Source organism: Suncus etruscus, chromosome 16 (assembly GCF_024139225.1).
Source record: "Suncus etruscus isolate mSunEtr1 chromosome 16, mSunEtr1.pri.cur, whole genome shotgun sequence".
In the NCBI taxonomy this organism is placed as follows: domain Eukaryota; kingdom Metazoa; phylum Chordata; class Mammalia; order Eulipotyphla; family Soricidae; genus Suncus; species Suncus etruscus.
Genome location: NC_064863.1, coordinates 296,128 through 322,641, shown reverse-complemented (window position 1 = coordinate 322,641; position 26,514 = coordinate 296,128). Strand labels below are relative to the sequence as shown.

At 41.0% G+C, this 26,514-nt stretch overlaps 1 protein-coding gene and 1 non-coding gene across 2 annotated transcripts; both read left to right on the top strand.

The window, feature by feature from the left end:
- Window positions 1-1,271: 1,271 nt before the first annotated feature.
- Window positions 1,272-26,227, top strand: FAM98B (family with sequence similarity 98 member B). Its single transcript, XM_049790037.1, has 8 exons — window positions 1,272-1,310; window positions 6,449-6,594; window positions 8,022-8,156; window positions 10,664-10,842; window positions 15,204-15,284; window positions 15,982-16,098; window positions 20,936-21,103; window positions 25,859-26,227. Exons 1-8 carry the CDS (start codon window positions 1,273-1,275, stop codon window positions 26,225-26,227), a joined length of 1,233 nt encoding a protein of 410 aa, XP_049645994.1. The 5' UTR covers window position 1,272.
- On the top strand, window positions 19,940-20,042 carry LOC126033054 (U6 spliceosomal RNA). Its single transcript, XR_007504210.1, has one exon. It is a non-coding gene; the product is annotated as a U6 spliceosomal RNA (small nuclear RNA).
- Window positions 26,228-26,514: the final 287 nt, after the last annotated feature.

Sequence of the window (26,514 nt, the reverse complement as noted above, 5' to 3'; positions counted from 1 at the left end):
GGAAGAGACATGAAACTGAAAAGCAATGAGCAGGCACTGAGCCAGTGGTTCCCAAATGACAGTCATTGTTTTGTGACAGACATATTTGTGTCAGTTACCCTACTTTGTCCTTTGTATTTTTTCTTGTATGTACAGTAAAACCCATGGTTTGTGTGATCTCCACACACCGTTTTTCTAACCCCAGGAGGACAGGTCTGAAGAAGCAGGGTAGAGATGGAGAATTAATAGGCCAAGCCAGTCAGAAAAGAGAAATGGAGTCAGTGACTTCTGGTGATTTCTCCCTTGTGGTGTCTGCTCCCAGTGCCAGCCCAAACGGCCTTTTTTCTTATCCCAGAAGAAAATCCACCAGGGTGGAGCAGGGCAGGGCAGAGTAATCAGGTGGGCTTTTCCATGTCAAAGGAGATATTCAACAGAAAGAGGGAAATGGGGGAGTGCTTTTGTTTTAGGTTAATAGCTGGGTGTCATCATACACTGCACCACTCATTAATCTTCTGTCAACAATACAAATATAGTCTGTATATAGAATTATAAAACTAGACGTATATAGACTTATAAACATGTCTGTTTAAGAGAATTGCAAATCCTACAAATAAATTCTCTTGATCACTTCATTGAACTCCATTTCATAACCAAGTGATTCTCTTGCTATAAATGATCTTCTGAAAGTTGGATCATTGTCATGACGACTGATGTAAAAACTGCATGTACAGGAACATAATGGGAACACTTTTTTTTTTTTTTTTCAGAGCAACTATTTTTTACCCCTTTTCTTGTGATAGAGCCTCATGGAATAACAACTTGCTTGCTAGGTATGGCCAGAACAAGAAGTCTGTGTTTCTACATGCATTAAGTATGTTTCTACATGCATACGTGTGCACACACGGTTCTACACACATGCATGCTTCTATATGCATGCATACACGTGTACACGCACGCACGCATGTTTTGACACGCAGAACCTCTTCGTTTCATTGAAGAGCATTTCAGTTCTGCTCCAGAAAGCAGCCTCAGAAACTGGGGGCGTGCGGGAGAGCGGGAGAGCGGGAGAGCGGGAGGGCGAGCCAGAGAGCTGGCAAGCGGGCAGGGCAGGGCAGGGCAGGGCAGGGAAAGGGAGGGGAGGGGAGGGGAGGGAAGCAACCTTGCTTGGGCGGCCCGGAACCTTAGCGCGGGCGCAGGCTTTCCTGCGGACGGACGGACGACAGACGCGGCGGGCCGGAAGCGCGGCGTGAGCATGCGCACGCGCAGCGCGCGGGGACCCGGGCCGAGGCGGCTATGGAGGCGGACGTGCTGGACACGCTGGAGGCGCTGGGGTGAGCGAGCGGGCCCGGGGCGGTCCGAGCGAGGGGCGCGGCGGGGCCCCTCGCCCACTCCGCTCTGCCCCGCTGCTCGCGGGCTGGGCTGGGCTGGGCCGGGCCGAGGCTGGGGCTCCGCATGCGTCGTTCGCTCCTTCCTTCACTCGTTCAGCTCTTCTTTTTGGAGGGGCTCCTGGATTTGCACTCATTCATTTCTTCCTAGATTTGCACACTCGTTCATTTCTTCCTGGACTTGCACGCTCATTCATTTCTTCCTGGACTTGCACATTCGTTCATTCCTTCCTGGGCTTGCACGCCCATTCATTTCTTCCCCTTTCCTTCCATCCTTCGCTCCCTCTCCCTCTCTCCCCACCAGTGCCTTCTGTATCTTAGATTCATAAACCCTTTATTAGAGGCTGATGGGCGACTCGTTTCTCCCATTCTGCGTGCAGTCTTCGTACCTGGCTCCCCTTTTTGTTTGAGTTAGCAGAAGCTTCTCTCAGTTTAATGGAGCCCCCTTTGCTTACCTTTTCTTCTACCCGCTCGGTCAGCGGTGTTTCTTCCTTGAGGATAACTTTAACTTCAGTGACATAGAGTGTTTCTGCCTACATTTTCTTCTCTGTACCTTCTGGCTTCAGGTCTTATGTTCGGGTCTTTAATCCAGATTGATCTGACTTTTGTACACAGTGTTAAAGAGGGGTCTGATTTCCTTCCTTCCTTCCTTCCTTCCTTCCTTCCTTCCTTCCTTCCTTCCTTCCTTCCTTCCTTCCTTCCTTCCTTCCTTCCTTCCCCTCTATCTCTTCCTCTCCCTCCTTCCTTCTCTCCCTCTTTTTAGCTACATATTACCTGGGTGTTAGTATTACTCTAAGAACGGTTTACACACTGGGCAGAGGGAAAGCTGTTTCCCATCGCTAACACTTACTTCCCCGTTAGATGTCCTATTGCCATTGTGTGTTTATATGTGTGTGTGTTACTTCCCCGTTAGATGTCCTATTGCCATTGTGCTATATGTGTGTGTGTTTATGTATGTGCGTGAGTCCTATTGCCATTGTCTGTCTATATGTATGTGTCTATGGGATCTGGGGTAAATTAAGAGACGTGCCACAGTCTCAGCCGAATTCTGTCTTCAGTCTCTCTGTTCTTTAGTTCATTTGTTGTCTTTGAACTCTTCTCTCTTCCTCCCCTCCAAGTTAATTCCAAGATAATGGTCTCTGCTTCTGGGGAAAGACAAAATGCAAAGCAAAGTGTAAGGCGTGTGTGTGAGCAGGAAAGAGAATCTAGGCCAGACTCGAGGGGGTGAAACCCGGTGTGGTCTGGAGCTTTCCACCTCATGGAGAAGAACCGCAGATTTTATTACGCACCAAGACCACCCCCCTGGGCAGAGGGAGCAAAAGCTAAAGGCCTGTGTCTTGGAACTTGTCCCAAGTGCTTGCCTGGTCATGTGGTGGCATTTCTTGGGGGGGGGGGGTAATTTCCAGAGCCTTTGCAAAGCCTGGGAACCATTTTGCCCTGTTCCTCAACTTTTCTCCCAAGATTCATCTGTTAACTGCTTTTGTGCTGCGATAATAATACACGTTGCCTCCATTCACCTTACTTAACCTGTACCAAGTAGGTTCAATTGGACCTAATTAATGGTAGTTAGTTGAAATAACAGTGATTAATCGAGGATTTAAGGTTTGTTTTTAGAAGGATCAGGCAGATCAGCTTTGTTCAGGGGCTACTTAGGAGTTACTGGGATCATTCTACACCTGCATGCTCCCCAACAACTGTTTCATAATCTTTTTTTTTTTTTTAATGTTGTGGATTGAACCTATATCTCATACAATGCAAGGAATGTGCTTTTCCACAGAGCCACCTCCCTAACTAGATGGCCATTTTTACTTAAGTGAATTCCTTAGGAAAATTTACTTACCTTGGTTAGGGAAGTAACCAGACAAGTTAAAATATTTCATAGAATGCTAAAAGTATTTAGGGCTGAACACATTTAATAGTGGGAATGCCAGAGAGAATACGGGAGATAAGGAACTTGCCTTTGTGTGTTCGGTTTGATCCAAGGCATAAGATTTCTCACCATCCAGGAATGGATTATTTCCTTTGTGTGTGTTTGTGTGTGTATGTATATACATATCTATCTATCTATCTATCTATCTATCTATCTATCTATCTATCTATCTATCTATCTATCGTCTATCTATCTATCTATCTATCTATCTATCTATCTATCAGCTAGCTAGCTAGATATCTATCTAATCTATCATCTATCCTTGGATTTGGTGGCAGTATCTACCCCAAAAAGGAAAAGGCATTCTGTAAATAGTTGTGTTTATTTTTTCCCCACCCGGTGGTGCTCAGGGGTACTCCAGGCTCTGTCCTTAGAAATCACTCCTGACAGGCTCAGGATGCTGAGGTTTGAACCCGGGTTGGCCGCACTCAAGGCAATCACCCTACCTGCTGTGCTTTGGCTCTTATAGTTTATTTTTATTTTATTTTTGGTTTTTGGGCCACACCTGGTGACTCTCGGTTACTCCTGGCTATGTGCTCAGAAATCTCTCTGGCTTGGGGGAACCATATGAGACACTATCGAACCCAGATCTGTCCTGGGTCAGCTGCGTGAAAGGCAAGTGCTCTACCACTGCACTATTGCTCCTGCCCCAATTATTGAAATTTTTATACATTATTGAAAGTGTATCAGATCCCTTAGTAAACTAGGAGTAAACATAGATACCCTATCGCTTGTGCCACCACTCCAGCCCCCTTATAGTTTATCAATTTAAAAAATTACATTTGCATGGATTGGCAGGATTAACATCATTAAAATGGCAATACTCCCCAAAGCACTGTACAGATTTAATGCGATCCCCCTAAAGATACCCATGACTTTCTTCAAAGAAGTGGACCAGGCACTTTTGAAATTTATTTGGAACAATAAACACCCTCGAATAGCTAAAGCAATCATTGGGAAAAAGAATATGGGAGGAATTACTTTCCCCAACTTTAAACTTTACTACAAAGCAATAGTTATCAAAACAGCATGGTATTGGAATAAAGACAGGCCCTCAGATCAGTGGAATAAGCTTGAATACTCAGAGAATGTTCCCCAGACATACAATCATCTAATTTTTGATAAAGGAGCAAAAAATCCTAAATGGAACAAAGAAAGCCTCTTCAACAAGTGGTGTTGGCAAAACTGGGTAGCCACTTGCAAAAAATTGAACTTAGACCCCCAGCTAACATCATGTACGAAGGTAAAATCCAAATGGATTAAAGACCTCGATATCAGCCCCAAAACCATAAGATATATAGAACAATACGTAGGTAAAACACTCCAGGACATTGAGGCTAAAGGCATCTTCAAGGAAGAAACTGCACTCTCCAAGCAAGTGAAAGCAGAAATTAACAGATGGGAATATATTAAGCTGAGAAGCTTCTGCACCTCAAAGGAAATAGTGCCCAAGATACAAGAGCCACCCACTGAGTGGGAGAAACTATTCACCCAATACCCATCAGATAAGGGGCTAATCTCCAAAATATACAAGGCACTGACAGAACTTTACAAGAAAAAAAACATCTAATCCCATCAAAAAATGGGGAGAAGCAATGAACAGACACTTTGACAAAGAAGAAATACAGATGGCCAAAAGACACATGAAAAAGTGCTCCACATCACTAATCATCAGGGAGATGCAAATCAAAACAACGATGAGATACCACCTCACACCCCAGAGAATGGCACACATCACAAAGAATGAGAATAAACAGTGTTGGCGGGGATGTGGGGAGAAAGGAACTCTTATCCACTGCTGGTGGGAATGCCGTCTAGTTCAACCTTTATGGAAAGCGATATGGAGATTCCTCCAAAAACTGGAAATCGAGCTCCCATACGATCCAGCTATACCACTCCTAGGAATATACCCTAGGAACACAAAAATACAATACAAAAACCCCTTCCTTACACCTATATTCATTGCAGCACTATTTACCATAGCAAGACTCTGGAAACAACCAAGATGCCCTTCAACAGACGAATGGCTAAAGAAACTGTGGTACATATACACAATGGAATATTATGCAGCTGTCAGGAGAGATGAAGTCATGAAATTTTCCTATACATGGATGTACACGGAATCTATTATGTTGAGTGAAATAAGTCAGAGAGAGAGAGAAAAACGCAGAATGGTCTCACACATTTATGGGTTTTAAGAAAAATGAAAGACATTCTTGCAATAATAACTTTCAGACACAAAAGAGAAAAGAGCTGGAAGTTCCAGCTCACCTCAGGAAGCTCATCACAAAGAGTGATGAGTTTAGTTGAATAAATAACTACATTTTGAACTGTCCTAATAATGAGAATGTATGAGGGAAATTGAGAACCTGTTTAGAGTACAGGCGGGGGTCGGGTGGGGAGGAGGGAGACTTGGGACATCGGTGATGGGAATGTTGCACTGGTGATGGGTGGTGTTAAAAAAAAAAAAAAACTTGATCATTCAATTGAATGATCTTATCATTTCAAAGAAATGTAGGGACTTTCTACCAATGTTACCATGATGATGATTTATCTATCTATACTTTTTGTGCTAACAGCATCTAATAAAACATGGAGAGAAATTTAAAAAAAAAATTACATTTGCTAGAATCTTTTATCAAATAAGAACCACTATTATGGAGGAGAGTTTACTTCAGCTATTAAATTTTAAGTCACTGTTTAGACACAGGAGAAGTCAGTAGTGGGCAGAGTGAACATATAAACACATGCCTAGCATGTATATGGCCTTGAGTTTGATCTGACACTATATAGCGGGGTCCCACAATGGGCCTGAGCACTGCTAGGAGTGGCCCTATTGTTTTTAAGTTCTTTTTTAGAGCTGTATAGATACCAAGACTTCAGGGAGGGTGAGAGAGAAACTGGGGAAGTTTGCAGAAAACTGTTGGTGTGGAAGGTTGATGTACATTGTATGACTAAAAGTCGATCATGAACAACTTTATCTGTGAAAACTCACAAGCAAACAACTATTACGAACAACCTTGTAACCATTAAGAAAAAGGAGCTGGTGGCACAAACCCAGAAAACTGCAGGACCTGGAAATACAGAATGCTTCTGTGGATTTTTTGCTTGTTTGTTTTTATACTTTTACAACATTTTATGTCTTTCTTCCTAGGTATAAGGGACCCCTGTTAGAAGAGCAAGCCCTTAGCCAGGCCACAGAGGATGGATTGTCATCACCTGAGTTTTCTGAACTCTGTGTTTGGTTAGGCACTGAGATAAAATCACTTTGCAACTTGGAAGAGAGTATCACTTCAGCTGGTATTGTCGCTGCACTTTATTTACTTCTGTTTTTAGTTTAGTAATAAAGTGGAACAATAGCTTATGGTTTCCATTTGATCTGGAATGTACTGACTATATAAAGAAAAATCATTAATATGAAGAACTTCACTATTCCTGTGACCTTTGTGAAGGAATTCAATCTTCAGTTTTGTTCTTAACTTTGTATAAAATTGTAAGCAATTATTTATTTATTCTTTAGAAAATGTGGAGTCTGAATGTGGATAGTTAACAAGTTTACTTTTTGAGTCCTACTGATTTTGAATCAGTGCAGTTATTTAAGGGGTGTGAGGGTATTCCAAGGAGGCTCCACTGGAAGCCTACAGGGACTCCAGGCTGGACCTAGAGTTGCAGTGCCATTGATTTATGGTGCGCAGGGCTGCTTATGCCTCGATTGGACTCCTCTGGCTGTGTGTAAGCCAGGCACGTGCTATCTCCCTGTCCTAAGGTGTTCTTTTTAAGTACATGTCCTAAATCAAGTGTTATTCCCAGACATATGCTGTGGATATAGGTTGCATAGAAATACTTTTCTTTCAAAATACTGTATTGACTATAGAAATTTACTTTTTCATTACTATCTTGATATCTGGCGATCTTGTGGATCTTTGGCAGAACTTCAGGCCAGGTAAAGGAAAAAAGAAAGTTTAGGCTTTTGGTAAAGGTAACAGTACTTTTCCTTTTGTGAAGTTTTGTGTACTTACACTTTTTTGCCCCTTGCCTAATTGCTTGAACTAAGGTAAGATAAGGTGAATTAAAAATAGATGCCATATGTTCTTTATAATGATATTATATAGTCTTAATTAGAAATTGAGGGGCCGGGCGGTGGCGCTGAAGGTAAGGTGCCTGCCTTGCCTGCGCTAGCCTTGGACGGACCGCGGTTCGATCCCCCGGTGTCCCATATGGTCCCCCAAGCCAGGAGCAACTTCTGAGCGCATAGCCAGGAGTAACCCCTGAGCGTTACTGGGTGTGGCCCAAACCCCCCCCCAAAAAAAAAAAAAAAAAAGAAATTGCATTGATTTTTGACTCCATAGAAATATAGCAGAAATGGGTTGTAGGTGCTTAAACCAATCAGTGATTATAATGATAATGATACTTTTGATATTTCAGTTGCTGACATAAAAACAATTCCTTTTTTTAATTCACTTTTAATTTGCTTTAATGGAAAGTCCTTTGGAAAATACTAAGGGATTCAGTATAAAAATATAAACTCATAGTTAATACTAAGATCTAAGTTTAAGGGTTACTCTCTACATGTAGACAGTGGTTGGTTACCTTTAAGCTTCGGGGCCACATATGTAAAGATTTAACATGAAACGAAGTTCAGAATTAATTATAATGTTAAAATCAGCTAGTGGTTTGTTTTATATGGTAAATATTCAGTAAATACCTTATGATTTTTCTTTTTAAAGGAAGAGATGATCTGGAGAGCTTCCAACTTGAAATAAGTGGATTTTTAAAAGAAATGGCATGCCCATATTCTGTGCTCATTTCAGGAGATATCAAAGACCGTTTAAAAAAGAAGGATGACTGTTTGAAACTTCTGTGTAAGTTGTCTTTGAATATTTAAATGCCTGAGTTTGATCTAGCTTTGTTTTTAAATTAATATTTTGGAACTTTATTATGAAATACTGTGTATTGTGTATATTAAAGGATTTTATTATTTGAATTAAAATATGAAGCTGGCTTATAAAAGTGAATTCTTACATATCTTAACTTTTCTGGCCCTTGTGATTTATATTGAATACCTTGTGTTTGTGACATTTTTTCCTTTAGGTGATTGACATACCTAGCAGTTCTCAGGTATCACTCCTGATGATGCTCAGGAGTCATTATATAATGCTAGGGATAGAGGCCTTGTCTGCCAGATGCGAAGTAAGCACTGTTTAACCCCTCCCTGTACTATTTCTCTGACCTTTATCTAGAGTTTTGAGTGTTAAAGTTGGTGTGCTCCAAAGTCCTATTTAATCTTAAAACTGAAAAATAGCTTATTAAAAGGAGATGCCCTAAAAGTTGCCTCATACATTTATTGACCCAACTACAAATAGAATGTACCTGAAACTGTTTTAGGCACTTGGAATATACTGATTTGTTTTTTCTAAAACAAACAAACAAACAAACATAGCTAGTTGAATTTTAGTATAGTTTATTTTTGTTGGGTCAATTTGGATAGCAATTACCAGTATGCAAACAGCTAACATGTATTAGTTCTCTTTATTTGTATTTGGTCTCCTCTTAAATCAGTTTCATTTTATGCTACTTTGAAAGCATATGAACACTAAAGCGTTTGAAAGATTTTGTTTGTTTTTTTTGCCACACCCAGCATTGCTCAGGGATTACTCCTGACTCCATGCTCAGGGATCATTTATGGCGGGCTTTGAACCCAGATCACCTGCATGCAAGGCAAGCACTCTACCTATTGTTTTATTTCTCTCTTCCTGAAAGATCAGTTCCTAATATTTCTTTAATTAAAGATTTCTGTTCTAGTGTATACTATTTATAAAAGGATCCTGTGAAGACCAGGGAGATAGATCAAAGGGCTGGGATATCCCCAGCATTTCATTGTCTTCCAAAGCTGAACCAAGGGTAGAGCATATGGGACTAAACAAACAAACATACTCTCAGAGGCTCTTGTTACTGTCAGTAATGTTTATTTCATTAGAACAGCCATTGTATATGAGTGTATTTAGTTCTGGATAGTAATAGATATGTTAAACATTTCTGCTACTTGGTTGGGAAAAAATAATGTGTGTTCATTTCTCATTTTTTCGTTTTCCTCCTACTTCTCTCATTTAGTATAGTCATTGACTTAATGAACTATTGCTATTAATGGGAGGCCAGAGTTACTATTTGTAAAACCACCCCAGTGCTATATCTCCAACCCCAGGTGAACGAGTCTGAATCAGGGTCACATGAAATAATCCAAACCAGGCTGAGTGTGAAAATATGCCCAAGAAATCAGTTATGGTTAATTCCTTAGAAGAATCTGTGGTAGAAAATTTCCTTTTCACTCTGCCTTTTTTTAGTGTATTGCACTGCATGCATTAACTGCATTAACAGTTTGAACACTAGACTGAACTTCAATTTGTACATTAAAAAATCATGAACTTTATGGGACCGGAGAAATAGCATGGAGGTAGGGCATTTGCTTTTCATGCAGAAGGATGGTGGTTTGAATTCTGGCATCCTATATGGTTCCCCGAGCCTACCAGGAGCGATTTCTGAGCGTAGAGCCAGGAGTAACCCCTGAATGCTGCCGGATGTGACCCCCTCTCCCCCCCCCAAAAAAAAAAAAGAACAACAAACGATGAACTTTAATCCATGTTCTGTTTAAATTTTGAACACTTATTAGAACAGAGGATGTTTCACTGTAGTTTTGAAATCAGAAGATCTTTATATAGACCTCACAAACAGTATGATATATATTTGTCTTAAAACTTCGTAAGGTCTCAAACTGTGTAGATTTAGTAAAAAATAGTTAAATTGTTTTTTAGCATGTTAGCAGCTACAGCAAGAAGGAAAACAGTGATAGTTAAAGCCTTTCTCATTGTGTATTTTTAAGCATATTAGTACTTAACAGTGCTTACAGCTAATAGGTTAAGTAGATCTCTAGGACTTAGTCATTTGTACGTTATTTTTTCCTTTACCCTGCTCTGGCAGCCATCCTATTCTGCTTCATGAGTTTCATGAGTTTGCCTACTTTATATTTGTCTTTCTGTATCTTATTTATTTCCCTTTGTACTGTGTGCTCCAGTTCATCTGTGACTGCCAATGGTCGAGTTCCCCTTTTAAAGGGTGAATAGCAGGGCAGCTGGGGGAGAGGATGTGGGGCGGCACATAGAGGGAAAAGAGTGTTCTATTGCAGCTGAATAAACTACATTTTATGATTTTTTTTCTAATTGAAGGGCACTTAAATTGTTTCTTTATCTTGACTATTGTCAGTAAAATTCCTTTGAAATCCTGATTTCAATTGTTTGGGTATTTACCCAGAAGTGGGATTTTAAAAGAATTTGTGTACATTTTAACACTTCTTTTTCTTTTCCTTTTCTTACAGTATTTTTAAGCACAGAACTTCAAGCTTTACAGATACAACAGAGCAAGAAACATAAAAACTGTCCAGTAGATAAAAGTAATGAAATTCATCAGGAAATCCAAGCTATCTGTGATGCTGTTGGTGTAGCCAAGTCAACAACTTCTGACCTTCCGCTCATGCTAACCCAAGTGGAATCAAAGGTATCCTATTTCGGTCTCCTCAAAATTAAGCTGAATACAACATGGGAAAGTATGAAAAGGAAAGTTTTAGAGTGCAGTTGTTGAGCAGCGGTTGAGTGTCTTGTGTGTCAAGTTCCCTTTGGGTATAACCCTCAGAGTGGGATCTGTAACACTATCCCACAGCAGTGGTAGCAAGCAGGTAAGTGAGGCTTGGGGGGTTCAGAATAAATTAAAAAAGTATTTCTTTAAACTTTATTACACAATTGAAGAGACATCAATCCATATAAAATAAATTTTGAATTTGGACTTAATATCCAATTTGCCTAAAATATTCAGGGATTAGATTTTTTTTAAACTTTACTTGTTGATTGGTTGGTTTTGGGGCCACACCCAGCGGTGCTCAGGGGGTTACTCCTGGCTCTGCACCCAGAAATGGCCCCTGGCAGGCTGGTGGTTGGTTTTGGGGCCACACCCAGTGGTGCTCAGGGGGTTACTCCTGGCTCTGCACCCAGAAATGGCCCCTGGCAATCTGGGGGACCATATGGGATGCTGGGAATTGAATCAGGTCCCTCCCGGGTTGGCCATATGCAAGGCAAGTGCCCTACTGCTGTGCTATCTCTCCGGTCCCCAGGAAATAGATTTTTCATTTACAATTTTTCTTTTTTAAAATATCTTTATTTAAGCACCATTATTACAAGCATGTTTGTAGTTGGTTTTTAGTTATTAAAAAAAAAAGAAAAAGACACCCCCCTTCACCAGTGTAATGTTCCCGCCACCAATACCACCCACTTCCCATTTCCCCAACCGATGCCTGTCTTTGAAATAGGCATTCTTATTTCTTTCACTCATTACCATTGTCATAGTAGTTGTCAGTGTAGTTATTTCTCTAATTGAACTCATCACTCTTTGTGGTAAGCTTCATTTAAACTTTTTTGGGGCTGGTCATATCTGGCAATGTTCAGAGGTTAGTCCTGGCTCTGCACTTAGGAACCACTCGTGGCTGTGCTTAATTATATGGAATGCCAGGGATTGAACCTGGGTTGGTCATGTGCAAGACAAGCAGCCTGCCCACTGTGCTTTCACTCTGGCCCCTAGGAATTAGATTTGTTTTGTTTTTTGTTTTTCGATCGCACCCAGCAGCGCTCGGGTTACTCCTGGCTCTACGCTCAGAAATTGCTCCTGGCAGGCTTGGGGGACCATATGGGATGCTGGGATTTGAACCACTGTCCTTCTGCATGCAAGGCAAACGCCTTGCCACCATGCTATCTCTCCGGCCCCGGAATTAGATCTTTTGAAAAAATATCAAAAATTGTTTTTTCAGGTGACCTCTCAAATAGTATTTCAGGAATTCTTGGGACCATTTCCAGTGATATTCAGCTAACCTGGATAGTAGTTCAATCCTAGAGCTCTGGATGGGCCATCATGGCCACCCTCCATGGTCTGAAGCTGGGGGAAGGGCCCTTGAAGGCTGCCCCCAGCAATCCTGGGGCGTCGGAGGGGCCTCCAGGGCTAGAGACTAGTAGGAATTAGACCCAAAGAGTGAGCGTGTGCTCTTAAGCTATTCAACAGTTTGTTGTGATAGATATTGTAAATTAAGAATTCCTTTTCTGAGCAAAACTCTAATACACATGTAATGAATAGCATGGTGTCAGCCTACAAAAATCAAAGGCTACCTTAATTCCCCCCCCCCCCCAGGAATTTATAGAATTGGGATTTGCTTTTTTTGGCAGTGTACTAGTAGTTTCTAGTGGGTGTTTGTTTAGCAAGGTTTTCTCTATAATGAATAGATGGATGGAAGAGTTAAAAACAACCACAAGCTGTAGACCTGGAGCATTTTTAATTGTTTTCCAGTTATTAAACTACTTCTGTTCCCAGTTGAGCCATACTTCTAAAACAAGGATGCCATGCACAGGCCTAAGTCCAGGCTAGTCCCTAGGTTTCATAGACCAGTGTTTCTCAGACTTTGCCCACCTGTACGTCCCTTTCTGTGACCCCTCACTCCCACTTTCCTACCTGTTGGCTCCCTGATTTCACTCTCTGCACCCCCTTTTGTATGATCTTTTACTTGGTGGCTCTCAGTTGAGAATGGCTGCTCTAGTGGAATAAACAGGTTCTACTTAATTTATTTTATTTCTTTATTATTGGTTTGGAGGCCACACCTGGTTGATTCCTGGCTGCACTCAGACAACTCACCAACTCCTGGTTGTTGCTTAAGGGACTTTGTGGGATGCTGGTGGTTAAGCCTGGTTGGCCATGTGCCAGGCAAGCATCCAAGCATCCTCCCTATTGTGCTATCACTTCAGCCCAACTGATTTTATTTTTAAGGAAAAGTCTCACTGCAAGAATAGGTGCTAAAATCCCATTTTAGGGACCAAATGCACATGGGGTAGGGTGCTTGCCTTGCACACAGCCAATCTGAGTCCGGTCCCTGGCAGCCCAGGTGGTCTCTGGAATATCTCCAGGAATGATTCCTGAGTACAGAGCCAGGAGTAACTCCTGAGCATCAGTGGTTGATGTATGACCCCAAAAAATAATAAATAAAAAGCATTCTATTTTCAGACAAGCTGCTTTTACATGCCTCAAATAAAGATCTCTTTTGTTGATAATTCATAAACTAAAAGAGATGTGTCTTAATGTAAGATTATTAATATCATTAAAATAAAAGCTAGTATCCAGAATATTTTGTTTTGGTAACTTACAAAACAAAAGGATTTGTGAATTCCAGTTCAGAAACACTATTCTGAGGTTAATTTATTCAGAGGTATCCCCCGCCCCGTGTTGACTGAAATGTTGGGAACTATTCAACTCGAGACATTGACATTTCTGGGCTCCTAAGTTTCAGTTATGTCTACACACACATTGATCCCAAAGAAACTTTTCCTATTGGTGTTTATTGTTAGTATTCACAATATTCCCAAACTTCTCTTTAATCTGCTTGAAGAAAGCTACAGTGCTTCTGCTTAAACACGGACAGGTAATATGGCCGTTGTGGGCCAACATTTACTTAAAAAAAACTGCCTTTTTCATTTTGTCAAAAGCAGAAATTTTCTTGTTCATTTCCTTCAACATGTGATGGTTTTGGGTACTTTTTTTCAGTCATTAGAGAATATAAATATCGTCTTCTAGTTTGAAATTGTTTAAGTGTAAATACAGTCTTGTGAACAGCAAACATAAGCATTTACTGTTAAATAGTATCTTAAGAAACTCCATAATTATTTCATGTAAAACAGTCATTTTCATACTAAAGCCTATTTGTAGCTTTCTGTGTTTGCTGTTATTGTTTCATTTTGTTTTGGGGCCACCCCTTGAAGTTCTTGAGAGCTCTTGTTGGTCCGGTCCTTTGGGGTTGGTTGTTCCTGGTGGTACTTGGAGGACCCTGCGGTGCTGGGAATTGAACTGTGTCTGCTGCATGCACAACATGTGCGCCAGCCCTTTGAGTTTATATCCCTGGGCTCCACACATTAGTTATTCTAGAAAATGTCTGTTTTAACTTAATTGGATTTAATTAATGTGTCTTGTAAAAAGTCTATGTTGTAGTGATAATGCTTTTCCTAGGATTGGGAGGTGTGTTTTCATAATTTTTTCTGTGGTTATTCCTGGCATTGAAATACTGTAGGCAAGAATAATATTGTTTTATATGGAGAGTCCTCAAAAAACTGGAAATTGAACTCCCATATGCTCCAGCTATTCCACTCCTAAGGATATACCCTAGAACACAAAAATACAGTTCAAAAATCTCTCCCTCATACCTATATTCATTGCAGAGCTATTTACAATAGCCAGACTCTGGAAACAACCAAGATGCCCTTCAACAGATGAAGGGCTAAAGAAACTGTGGTACATATACACAATGGAATATTATGCAGCCATCAGGAGGGATGAAGTCATGAAGTTTTCCTATATATGTGGATGTACATGGAATCTATTATGTTGAGTGAAATAAGTCAGAGGGAGAGAGAGATAGACACAGAATAGTTTCACTCATCAATGAGTTTTAAGAAAAATTAAAGGCATACTGTAATAAGGCCCAGAGACAATAAAGTTAAGGGCTAGAAGGGCTGGAAGGACCGCCTCACAATTTGAATCTCACCCCAAAGAGTGGTGGACGCTATTAGGGAAATAACTACACTAACAACTAGCATGACGATGTTAAAAAATGAGAGAAGTAGAATGCCTGTCGCGAATACAGGTGGGTGGGGGAAGAGGGGTGGCATTGTTGGTGGGAATGTTGAACTAGTGAAGGGGGGTATTCTGCTTATGACTGAAACCCAACTACAAAACATACTTGTAATCATGGTGCTTAAATATTTATTTAAAAATATAATATTGTTTTAAATTGGGAATAGACATATTTATAAACTGTATTTTATATTTATTTTTAGGTGAAAGATATTCTTTCCAAAGTCCAGAGAAGTCATGTTGGAAAACCACTGCTGAAAATAGATTTAAATCTGGAGCAGGCGGTAAATTCTCTTCTTTTATGTAATCAAATTTTTGAATACCCAAATTTTTAATTTGGTGGTGGGTGGGATTCTTCCTTGTGATTCTTGACCGAGCAAGGGCTGGATGGACAAAGTGCTGCATCATAACTTAAGCTTTTCATAGTGGCCACAGGCAGCATTGGGGGATTGGGGTTAATCCCTATGAGAGGTTGACCCAGCATGGCCCAGTGGTGTGACGGCCCACCAGGACCACACCTCGTGGTGTTGAGGAACCCAGGCTTGGCATCTATCCTGCTATTTGTGCTGTCTTCCCAGCTCCTAAATACAAATTAATATTAAAAGTGGATGTCTAGATTTTACGATTTGTAGCATACTGTTGTTATTTTGGAACCATAAGTAGAAAAATAGGTGACTAAAGGTGTTTAATAGTACCATGTTGAAATGAGTTAAGTTTATGATATTTTCTATCCTTGTTGGTAGAAGATATTAAGCAAAATAAGACTGGGATTGTTGTTTGATACATAAATATAAACTTCTGAATATCTTAAATGTTTTAGCAAGTATTCAGTCATTTAATTACTGTAGTCTTGTGGGATCAGAAAATAATCAAGAAGACCAAATCTTTCACATCCGTGAAAAAGTATTCCTCAGAATTTACAAATATACTTGTGTCTAATAAGAGTCTAAAGTTTAGGATTTTTGTTTCCAAATTACTTAGGAGCAATTGGAACGAATAAATGATGCCCTTTCCTGTGAATATGAGTGCCGTCGACGGATGTTGATGAAGCGTTTAGATGTGACTGTCCAGTCCTTTGGGTGGTCTGATAGAGCTAAGGTAAAGCTGATTTCCCTCTTGTGTCCTGTAGGTGGTGCTCTGTGGCAGCACTTATGGCTATTACATATCTGAGATACTTTGCAGTTGATCATGATTTGAAGTGACCAACTATGTCCAGGACAACTACAGTTCTCATATGGTATTGATACTGGTCTTATAGAGTTCTTACTTTGTTAATATCTTAATTTATTCCCCAAATAATATATTTGACAGAATGGCCATTATGTGAGACAGTGTTAGATATAAATCAGTATCGAATCAAGAAAGTAGGATATGATATGAGGGTAAGTCCACATAGAACGAATGTTTGAAAGTACCTTAAGTTTGTGAATAGTATTCCATTGAAAAATGAAGAGTGGGAAAATTTCCAGATTTCTTGAGCTGCTGTTTTCCCTTTTAGGTAACCTTTATTTGTTACTTTTTTAGAAGCTTTTAGGTTATTTTTTTATCTTTGAAGGTCTGAAAATTCACAGTGTATGTGGGTTTGAGCCCTTTATTTTCAAGGTACTAACTACTAGGTTTAGCTTTTAATCTTTAACCTTTTACCTTTTCATTAATTTCTTCCCTTCTGTCTTCTAATTCTGGCTTGGATATATACTGCTAAGTTTGTTTCTCTGATTCTACTTTATTTCCTTTTTTTTTCTTTTGGTGAAGAATGTTAGTTTTTGCTGAAACTTTCTTAGAAAGCTATGAGAGGAGAGAAAGGGGAAAGTTCAGGAGAAAACATGGTCTTCTCCAAACTGAAACGAGGCAAACAAAGAGAGGAACAAGCTGTTATCTCGAGATGCATGTTCAAGGTAGAACATGGGTTTGAAGAATGAGCCCTTCTTTCTCCCCTTTTTGATTCATTTTTTTGCAGATGTCTTCAATTTTGATATTAAATTTTGTTTCTGCTGCCATTTATTTCACATAAATTGGGGTCTTAAGTTTTCCTTTTCTTTCCTTTTTTTATTTGGGCCACACCCGTTTGATGTTCACGGGTTACTCCTGGCTAAGCGCTCAGAAATTGCCCCTGGCTTTTGGAGACCATATGGGACGCCAGGGGATCAAACCTCGGTCCTTTCTTGGCTAGCGCCTCTAGCGCCACCTCACCGGCCCCAAGTTTTCCTTTTCTTAAAGTTTGTTTGTTTTTCTTGTTTTATGGATGTTCTATCTTCTCAAATAATGCTAATAATTTTTATCACCATCAGGATGATTGATTGTTTTCCTTGGTCTTGTGACTTCCTTCAAATGAATAGTGGTCTTTGGCTGTTCATATTGAAGATCCTGGTACTTAAAAGTAATTGAGAACTACAATCATTTTTAGGAATTGTTGACATCGGAAATTATTGGAGTTGGGCGAATTTTCCTTTTGAGGGCATTTCTTGCCAGAATATGAGGACATTGATTCCTCTCCTGGTGAACATAGTTTGACATTGTGGTCTAAATGGTTCCATGTTTGGGTAATAGTATAGTCAGCTCAGTTATGCTGGGGATATCAGAGACACACATGACATTGCTGGGCTCCTAGGACATGGTGCTGGGGATAAAACTCAGGACATTCTACCCAGTAAGTTGTCTCCCAGCTAAGGGTCAGACCCAACCATGCTCAGGCCTATTTCTGGTACAGTACTTAGGAGAGACCCCTGATAATTTTCAGGGGGACCATATCCAGGGCTGGTGATCGAATCAGGATTGGTCACCTGCAAGGTTAAGTCCCTTATTTCCAGTACCATCTCTTCAGCGCTAATGGTACATCCTTTCAGTATCTTTTTATGTGTGTGTATGTATGGGGAGAGGTGGGACACTGGTCATACTGGTGGAGTTCAGGGGCTTCAGGCTTGTTTGGGGGTAGCTCCTGGTAGTATCAGCAGATCATGCATTGCTGGAGATTAGATTCTCTGCATACAAAGCATACATTCTGGCTCAGGACACCTTTCTGGCCTTTCAGAATAGTACGATTTTTTTGGAATACATTCTCATTTAAATGACGTTATATCTTTAATACACGTCTCCTCTATCACTACCAAAAATACTACGGTGTGTATTTGGGGAATAGATGGGTTACACATGGTGGTGCTCAGGGGCTACTCTGGACTCTACTCAGGGCTCACTCCTGTTAGTGCACGGGGAACCATATGCAGTTTCAGTGGCCAGTGCTCCAACGGGCTGGACACATGCAAGGCAAATAACTTAGCCCTTGTAATATCTCTCCAGCCCTCAAAGTTTATCTTTGTTTTTAAGAAGTGGGGCACACCTGGCTGTGCTTAGAGCTTATTCCTGATACTTTTCAGGGCTCCATGTGAAGTACTGAACCTGGTTGACTGTGCAAGGCAAGCACTCTACCTTTTGTACTATCCCCCAAAGTATATATTCTCATGTTACGTTCCTTTCTTTTTTGGGGTGTGTGTGTGTATGTGCACCTGGCAGCACTCAGGGGTTACTCCTGGCTGTGTGCTCAGAAATTGCTCCTGGCAGGCTTGGGGGACCATATGGGATGCTGGGGATCGAACCTGGGTCCATCCAAGGTTGGCAGTGTGCAAGGCAAATGCCCTACCACTGTGCTATTGCTCTGGCTTTCCTCATTATACATTTCTAAATGGAAATTTATTGTCAAAGATGATGATCTTGATTCACTGGGGAAATTAATTTTTAGAAAGTTTTAAAGACCTGCTGACAGGGTAAATTAAATTTTGTTTTTACTTTAGTATCTTTAGTATTTAGAGCATAATAAATTATATAGCTGATTTGATGTTATAAAGTAAATTCTTTTTTCTATTTCTGTAGAGTTGAACTTTTCGTTATTTTAATAGTCATTTGAATTGCCTCTTTTAAACATTTTCTGTCGGGTCTTGTTCCCCTTAATGCTGAGCCTTTTTTTTTGGGGGGGGAGGCACACCCAGCTGCACTCAGGGTTCCTCCTGCTCTGCACTCAGAAATTACTCCTGGCTGGGAGTGGGCTTGAACCTGGCTTGGCCCTGTGCAAGGCAAACACTCTACCTATGTGCTCCAGCCCTATGTTGATCTTTTTATATGCTGAGGAAGTTGGCTAGTTTTATTTGTTGAAAGTATTGATCTTGACCAGAGCGGAGCAATAGCACAATAACACTGCTGGTAGGGTGTTTGCCTTACATGCTGCTGACACAGGTTGGATCTCCAGCATCTCATATGGCTCCCCAAGACATCTGAGTTCAGAGTCAGGAGTAACCTGAGTGCCACCAGGTATGGCCCAAAAAGCAAGAAGAAAGACCATATTTTCTTTTGAATTTTTCATTTGATGTGTAAAGTTTTTAATATATTTTAAAAATACTCAAGGTTTCTTTTTTGCTAAAAACAAAATTTTAAACAATAAGCCTTTTATTTTGTTTGTTACATGCCGTACCTTACTTTTATAAATAACCAGCAGCTCATTCTAATCTCATTTAAAAAAAATAATCTATCCTGGCTGTAAAAATAGTGCACTGGGCAGGGTTCTTGCCTTGCCTGTGACAGACCCGAATTGATGTGCACCCCATAGCCCCTTTAGCCTGCTAGAAGTGATTCCTGAGTATAAAGCCAGGAGTAAGTCAGAACTTCGCTGAGTGTGGCCCAAAAGCCAAAAACAAACAGTGAGTATACCCCGTTTAGATAATGATGATTGCAAGAATCCACTTGCTGTAATGCATTCCCTGGAGAATGGGTCTCATTCAGGGTTGCTCGAGAAGTAATAAACCAAGGCACTCATGATAGAAAAGGCACGGAATGGACTGCCTTCTAGCTGCTTCCTGGCACTAAGCCCACCAGGCCGACCTCTCTCTCAACTGGCTCAATCCACAACTGGGTGGGGAGGATCCAGTGATAGACAAAAGTACCCATTGAGTACTTGATTCGGCAGCAAATTCACTAGAATTGGAACAATACAGAGAAGATTAGCATGGCCCCTGCGCAAGGATGACGCACAAATTCCTGAAGTGTTCCATATTTAAAAAAAAAATAATGTACCTATTGAGTGCTGCCAGGTGTGACCACCCCCCAGCACCTATCTTGAGCTTATCCAGCCTAGGTGAGCCTTGTAAAAAGGGGTGGGTGGAAAGGAGGGGGCTAGGGAAATTCTTTGTTTTGGGTAAAACAGGATGTAACCAACAGATGTTAATATATTATGCATTAGTATCTGGCATAACTCTTTTATAAAACTCTAACTTATTCATCTAAGTTATTCATATGTATATTTAGTTTTGAAATACTTTTGAATTTATTTTCCCCTATTTTATTCTTCCCCAAACCAATTCGATAGGCGTGCCATGCTTTTTATAAGCTAATTGGGGAAAACTGAAAATACTCCATGTCCCATTCCAGAAACTTTGTCTCCATTTATCCAAGTTTTCCTTTTGTTTTTATGGGATTCACTGATGTTTTCTTCTTAAAAGTCCTATATATATATATATATATATATATATATAGCTTCACTAATATATATATTAGTGAAGCTATTTTAAGTATTTTAGTTATGCTTTTCCTTTTAATTTATTAATTTTGAGGAGTTTGGGCCACATTCAGGGATTCTCAGGAAGTACTCTTGGTGGTGCTCAGAGGACGACATGGGATTCTGAGGATTTAATCCTGGTTGGTTGTGTGCAAGGCAAGTACTACTTGCTGTATTATTGCTCCAGCCCCACATATTTTGTTTTTAGTCAATATGAATGAAATATTTTTTGTGTGTTCCCTTTTTAATGATGTTACTGTAATATACTATTTAACATCTGTTGGCTTATTTTTTAAGTTCTGTACGCAATTTGTCAGCAGGCAATTTGATGTTTTGAAGATTATGATTGCCATGCATTTTTAGTTGAAATGTTCTTGGGATCATTTTGTCTTTTAGGTAAAAACAGATGATATCGCAAGAATTTATCAGCCGAAACGCTATGCTCTGTCGCCTAAAACAACAGTTACGTTGGCCCATCTATTAGCTGCTCGTGAAGATCTGTCTAAAATCATTAGGACAAGCAGTGGCACCAGCCGAGAGAAGACAGCATGCGCCATCAATAAGGTTGGTTTGTTGGTTTATTTTGTATAGTGAAAATGCATTTTTAATATTTTTGTTGGATGTTTTTATGGACTTTAATCTTTTTTAAAATGATCCCTTAGAAAATAGAATGATGGAGAGACCCATCTTTCTGTTTGTTTTATTCTGTGGGTGTTGATTTAAAAATCTACTTTCATAAATTAAACTAAACTTTTATCTGAATATGAGAAATCAATTATTTTTATCTATAGCTCTAGCAAAAATTGCCTTCTTTCTATGAATATTCTCTTTTGTCATTAAAATGCTAAATAAATCATTTCAGGGTGCTAACATAAATATTTTGTCTTTGGGCCACACCCAGCAGCGCTCAGGGGATTACTCCTAGCTCTGCACTCAGAAATTGCTCTTGGCCGGCTCAGGGGGACCATATGGGATGCTGGGGATTGAACCCGGGTCCATCCTGGGTTGCCTGCGTGCAAGGCGAATGCCCTACCACTGTGCTATTGCTACAGCTCCTAACATTTTTGTTTTGGGGCCACACCTGGTAGTGCTCAGGGGTTACTCCTGGCTCTGCACTCAGAAATTACTCCTGGCAGGCTTGGGGGACCATATAGGATGCTGGGAATTAAACCCGGGTCCATCCTGAGTTGTCTGCGTGCAAGCCAAATAAATGCGCTACTGCTGTGCTATTGCTCCGGCCCTTGTGCTGACATAATTTATATGTGCGCTTATTTTCTATCATTTACTATCATTCTACATTTCTAATTTTTTTATTTAATCACCATGAAGTTTTAAATTTACTCATTTTGGGTTTCAGGCATTCAGTGTTTCAACACCAGTCTCTTCACCAGTGTCCTCTTCCCACCACCAATATACCACTGCTGAGTCCCGTCCCCCTCCCCCCATTTGCCCTCTACCCACCAGTCTCATTCTACATTCATTATCTGCCTTTCTACATTCTATTATTTACAGTTGAGAAATCCACTGGAGGAAATTATCAAATCACTTTGATTACTTGAACTTGAGGTTCAGTTTCCTAATTCAGAGTATTCCTTTTTTCTCTGACAGTGGTCTTAAGCTTAAGTTCATACCTTACTATAACAGCCACAGCAAAGTAATATAGAATGCTTGTCAATTTGACTAGTATGTAACTCATTAGATGATGCATTCTGGAAATTATAACAGAAGAGCAAAGCACCACAAGGGGATTGCATTATTTTAAGACACTACATCTCATTACTTATTATCATTGTAATGAAAAAGGTGCTCTTGCTAGAGGAAGACGTCCCAGGTAGATAGATGGATTGTATTTGAAAGCAGTTTTTGACAAATTTTGACAATTTCTGTTTACTAGATGGGATGCTGCCCCATTCACAAATGATGCGAATACAATTAGAACTTAATTAAAAAAAAACATATTAGAGACCAGAGTGATAGCACAGTGGTATGGCATTTGCCTTGCCTGAGGCCAACCCAGGAAAGACCACGGTTCAATCCCCAGCATCCCATATGGTGCCCTGAGCCTTCCAGGAGCGATTTCTGAGCACAGAGCCAGGAGTAACCCCTGAGCACAGCCGGGTGTGGCCCAAAATTAAAAAAAAATTAAGAATTGTCAATTTGCTAATATTTGCGAGCCTTGGCATTGGTGTTTGTGCCTCTTTCCTACCGTGTAAAGTCCATCTCCTGTTTACTTGAAAATATTTAGCCCTTATACGTTTGATGTCTTTTTTTTGTTTTTTGTTTTTGTTTTTGTTTTTTTTGTTTTTGGGCCACACCTGTTTGATGCTCAGGGGTTACTCCTTGCTATGTGCTCAGAAATCGCCCCTGGCTTGGGGGGGCCATATGGGATGCCGGGGGATTGAACCGCGGTCCGTTCCTTGGCTAGCGCTTGCAAGGCAGACACCTTACCTCTAGCGCCACCTTCCCGGCCCCACGTTTGATGTCTTGTTCCAGTATTTTTCATGTAGTCCTGCTGAGTCAAAAGTTCAACTTACGTGAAATTGTCTTTTTTTTTTGAGTTTATTTAATTACCTCTAATTAATTGAGGTCAGTTATTTCCTCATTTACTAATCAACATAACATGTTTGGTGATGAAATTCAAAAGAATAACAATTAAGAAAAGTTGCTTTGGATTTTGTAATTAGGTCATTTGACGTAATTAAATCAAAAAAGGTTATAAAATTGACTTTAAAAGAATGCTTGCATACTTTAAACTTGACCCCACAGTGAGAATGTTGTGTTTTATTCTGCATTCATGACTTAAATTACAGAACCATGGTTTTGATTAGGGAATCAATGGAATTGGAACCAAAGTCATTCAAAAATTATTTTGTTTGAAGCAGTTACTATTTTACCTTTCTTGGAATTGACTCTGGAAAGTGTTGACTTTCTCTTGGCTGTGATGGCCAGAGATACCCTTGGCACTGCCATCTTTATTTGTTCACCAGTATGCAAAGTAGATCTTTATAGAAAGGAGGGAAATGCTAGAGCAGGGAAAGATCATCAGGAGTTAAGGCACTTGAGTTGCTTATGGCTGACCCTAGTTGATCCGAACACTGCCTATGATCCAAGCACATACCAGGAATGATTCCTGGTTGTAGCCCCAACACCCACCCCTCAAAATAAAGGAAAGTTTGGGCCCGGAGAAATAGCACAACGGCGTTTGCCTTGCAAGCAGCTGATCCAGGACCAAAGGTGGTTGGTTCGAATCCTGGTGTCCCATATGGTCCCCCGTGCCTGCCAGGAGCTCTTTCTGAGCAGACAGCCAGGAGTAACCCCTGAGCACCGCCGGGTGTGGCCCAAAAACCAAAACAAAAAAAAAAAGGAAAGTTTGGGGTTTAATTAAAACTCCTTTCGGTGCTAGTTTTCCACAGGACTTGCCTGGGTTTAGTCTCTGAGACCATGTGTGGTTCCCCAAGAGGAATTTCCAAGCACAGCTCTCAGCCCTGTGAACTGCTGTGTGTGGGCCCCAAACCAGACACACCTAAACTCCTCTTCTGGGTGTACATTTTAAAGTATTAGAAAGCACGGGGAAGGAAATATACCATATTTCTTTTCTTTACAATTATATAGCAACCAAGATAATAGAAAGTAAGTTTAAGTTCCTCTTAAGAATAGGTCATTGCAAATTCTTGTTTGTATCTCTTTGCACTGATATTTTCCGTTATAATCATTTTATTAGCCATGTTCCATCTATTTGTTAATATATGCTAAATAAAATATACAGACAGCCAGGAGTGGCCCCTGAGCGCTGCTGGGTGTGGCCCGAAAACAAAACAAAACAAAAATACTTAGAAACATGATTTTTTACCAAATCAGCGGCAATGGGAAGTACAGTTACATGAGGAGATATAAAGAATTAGTGCGGAGTATATAGTTTATATTGGATAGTTTTGTGTAACAGTTTTCTTAATGTTATGAATTCTATATTTAATATAGAACTTATGAAACAAATTTACATGAGAAACTAGTAACCTCTTAAATTTCAGAAATACTCCTGATTATTTATAAATAATAGTACGTTCTCGGGGCCGGAGAGATAGCACAGCTGTACGGCTTTTGCCTTAGACCAGGAGTCTCAAATTCAGTTTACCGGGGGGCCGCAGGAGGCAAAGTCGGGGTGATCCTTGAGTGTAAAGTCATTAGTAAGCCTTGAACATTGGGGGGGTGTGACCCAAACAACTAAAACAAAACAAAACAAAAAAAGATTCCTCTAGGGCAGGGCCACAAAATGTACGGAGGGCCACAAACCGCCCGCGGGCCGCGAGTTTGAGATCCCTGCTAGATGCAGAAGGACGGTGGTTTGAATCCCAGCATCCCATATGATCCCCCGAGCGTGCCAGGAGTGATTTCTGAGCATAGAGCCAGGAGTAACCCCTGAGTGCTGCTAGGTGTGACCCCCCCCCCCAAAAAAAAACACAACAAAAAATAATAATTGTACATTCTAAAGAAATTGTTTTATATTCTCCAACTATAAAACTTCTTGAGGCTTTCATGCCCTTAAGTATTTGACTTCTAGTTCTTTGTTAAAAATAGCAACTTGTGGGGCCGGAGAGATAGCATGGAGGTAGGGCGTTTTGCCTTGCATGCAGAAGGACGGTGGTTTGAATGCCAGCATCCCATATGGTCCCTCAAGCCTGCCAGGAGCGATTTCTGAGAGTAGAGCCGGGTGTGACCCAGAAACAAACAAACAAACAAAAGTCTTAGTACAATGAGTAGGGTTGTAAGCCTTGCACGCAGCTGACCGGAGTTCGATCCTTGGCATCCCACAGTGTCCCCTGAACCCACCAGAAGTGATTCCTGAGTGCAGAACCAGGAGTAACTCCTGAAAGGTGCCGGTGTGGCCTAAACAAACAAGCAGGGCAACTTAAGTGCTATAGGCATCCTTATGTAAATCAGAAACTTTCATTTATTTTGTTCTTTGGGCCACATTCGATTGTGCTCAGATCACTCCTGCTGTGCCCAGGGGATCACCTGGGGTGCCAGGGATTGACTCTGGGTCAGCCGTATGCGGGCCAGGTACCCTACCTGCTCTACTCTCACTGGTCCCAAATTTAAACTTTCAAACTTTTTGTTTGTTTGTTTGTTTGTTTTTGGGCCACACCCGGCGTTTCTCAGAAATAGCTCCTGGCAGGCACGGGGGACCCTATGGGACCCCGGGATTCGAACCAACCACCTTTGGTCCTGGATCGGCTGTTTGCAAGGCAAACTCCGCTGTGCTATCTCTCCGGGCCCTAAACTTTCAAACTATTAAATACTGAAAGAAACGTTTCTTCACAGGTGCTGATGGGCAGGGTGCCAGACAGGGGCGGAAGACCAAATGAAATCGAGCCACCACCCCCTGAGATGCCCCCGTGGCAGAAGAGACAAGACGGGGGTGGCAGGGGCGGGTGGGGTGGTGGCGGGGGCCGAGGGGGAGGAGGAGGGGGTGGGCGAGGCGGCTGGGGAGGTGGTGGAGGAGGAGGAGGCGGTGGAGGAGGAGGCTGGGGGGGTGGTGGCTGGGGAGGAGGTGGGAGAGGTGGCTACCAAGGCAGGGGGGATTATGGGGGCAGAGGAGGAGGCTATGGTGGAAGAGGGGGCTATGGAGGTCGGGGTTACGGAGATCCATATGGGGGAGGAGGAGGAGGAGGAGGATATCGCCGGTACTGAAGGCTGGCCACACGAGGTAGCTGCTTCAGAAGTGCGTTGGGTCGAGTGTTCTGAAGAACAGGCTTGAAGGTTGTCTTGAAGCCTAGGCCTTGTGAGATCCCATGAGGAGCTCACTTTTGAAGTGGATTGAGACCTAGGAATATTGTTTTCTACCACCATTTGCTCCCAGACAGTGATTATTTTTCCCCCATGTTGAGCATGTTGTCTTTTTTTAAAATAAAACAACCAGAAAATGAACAAAAATTATTTTTTAAAAATGTGAATACTTATTTCCATTCAACTTAGAA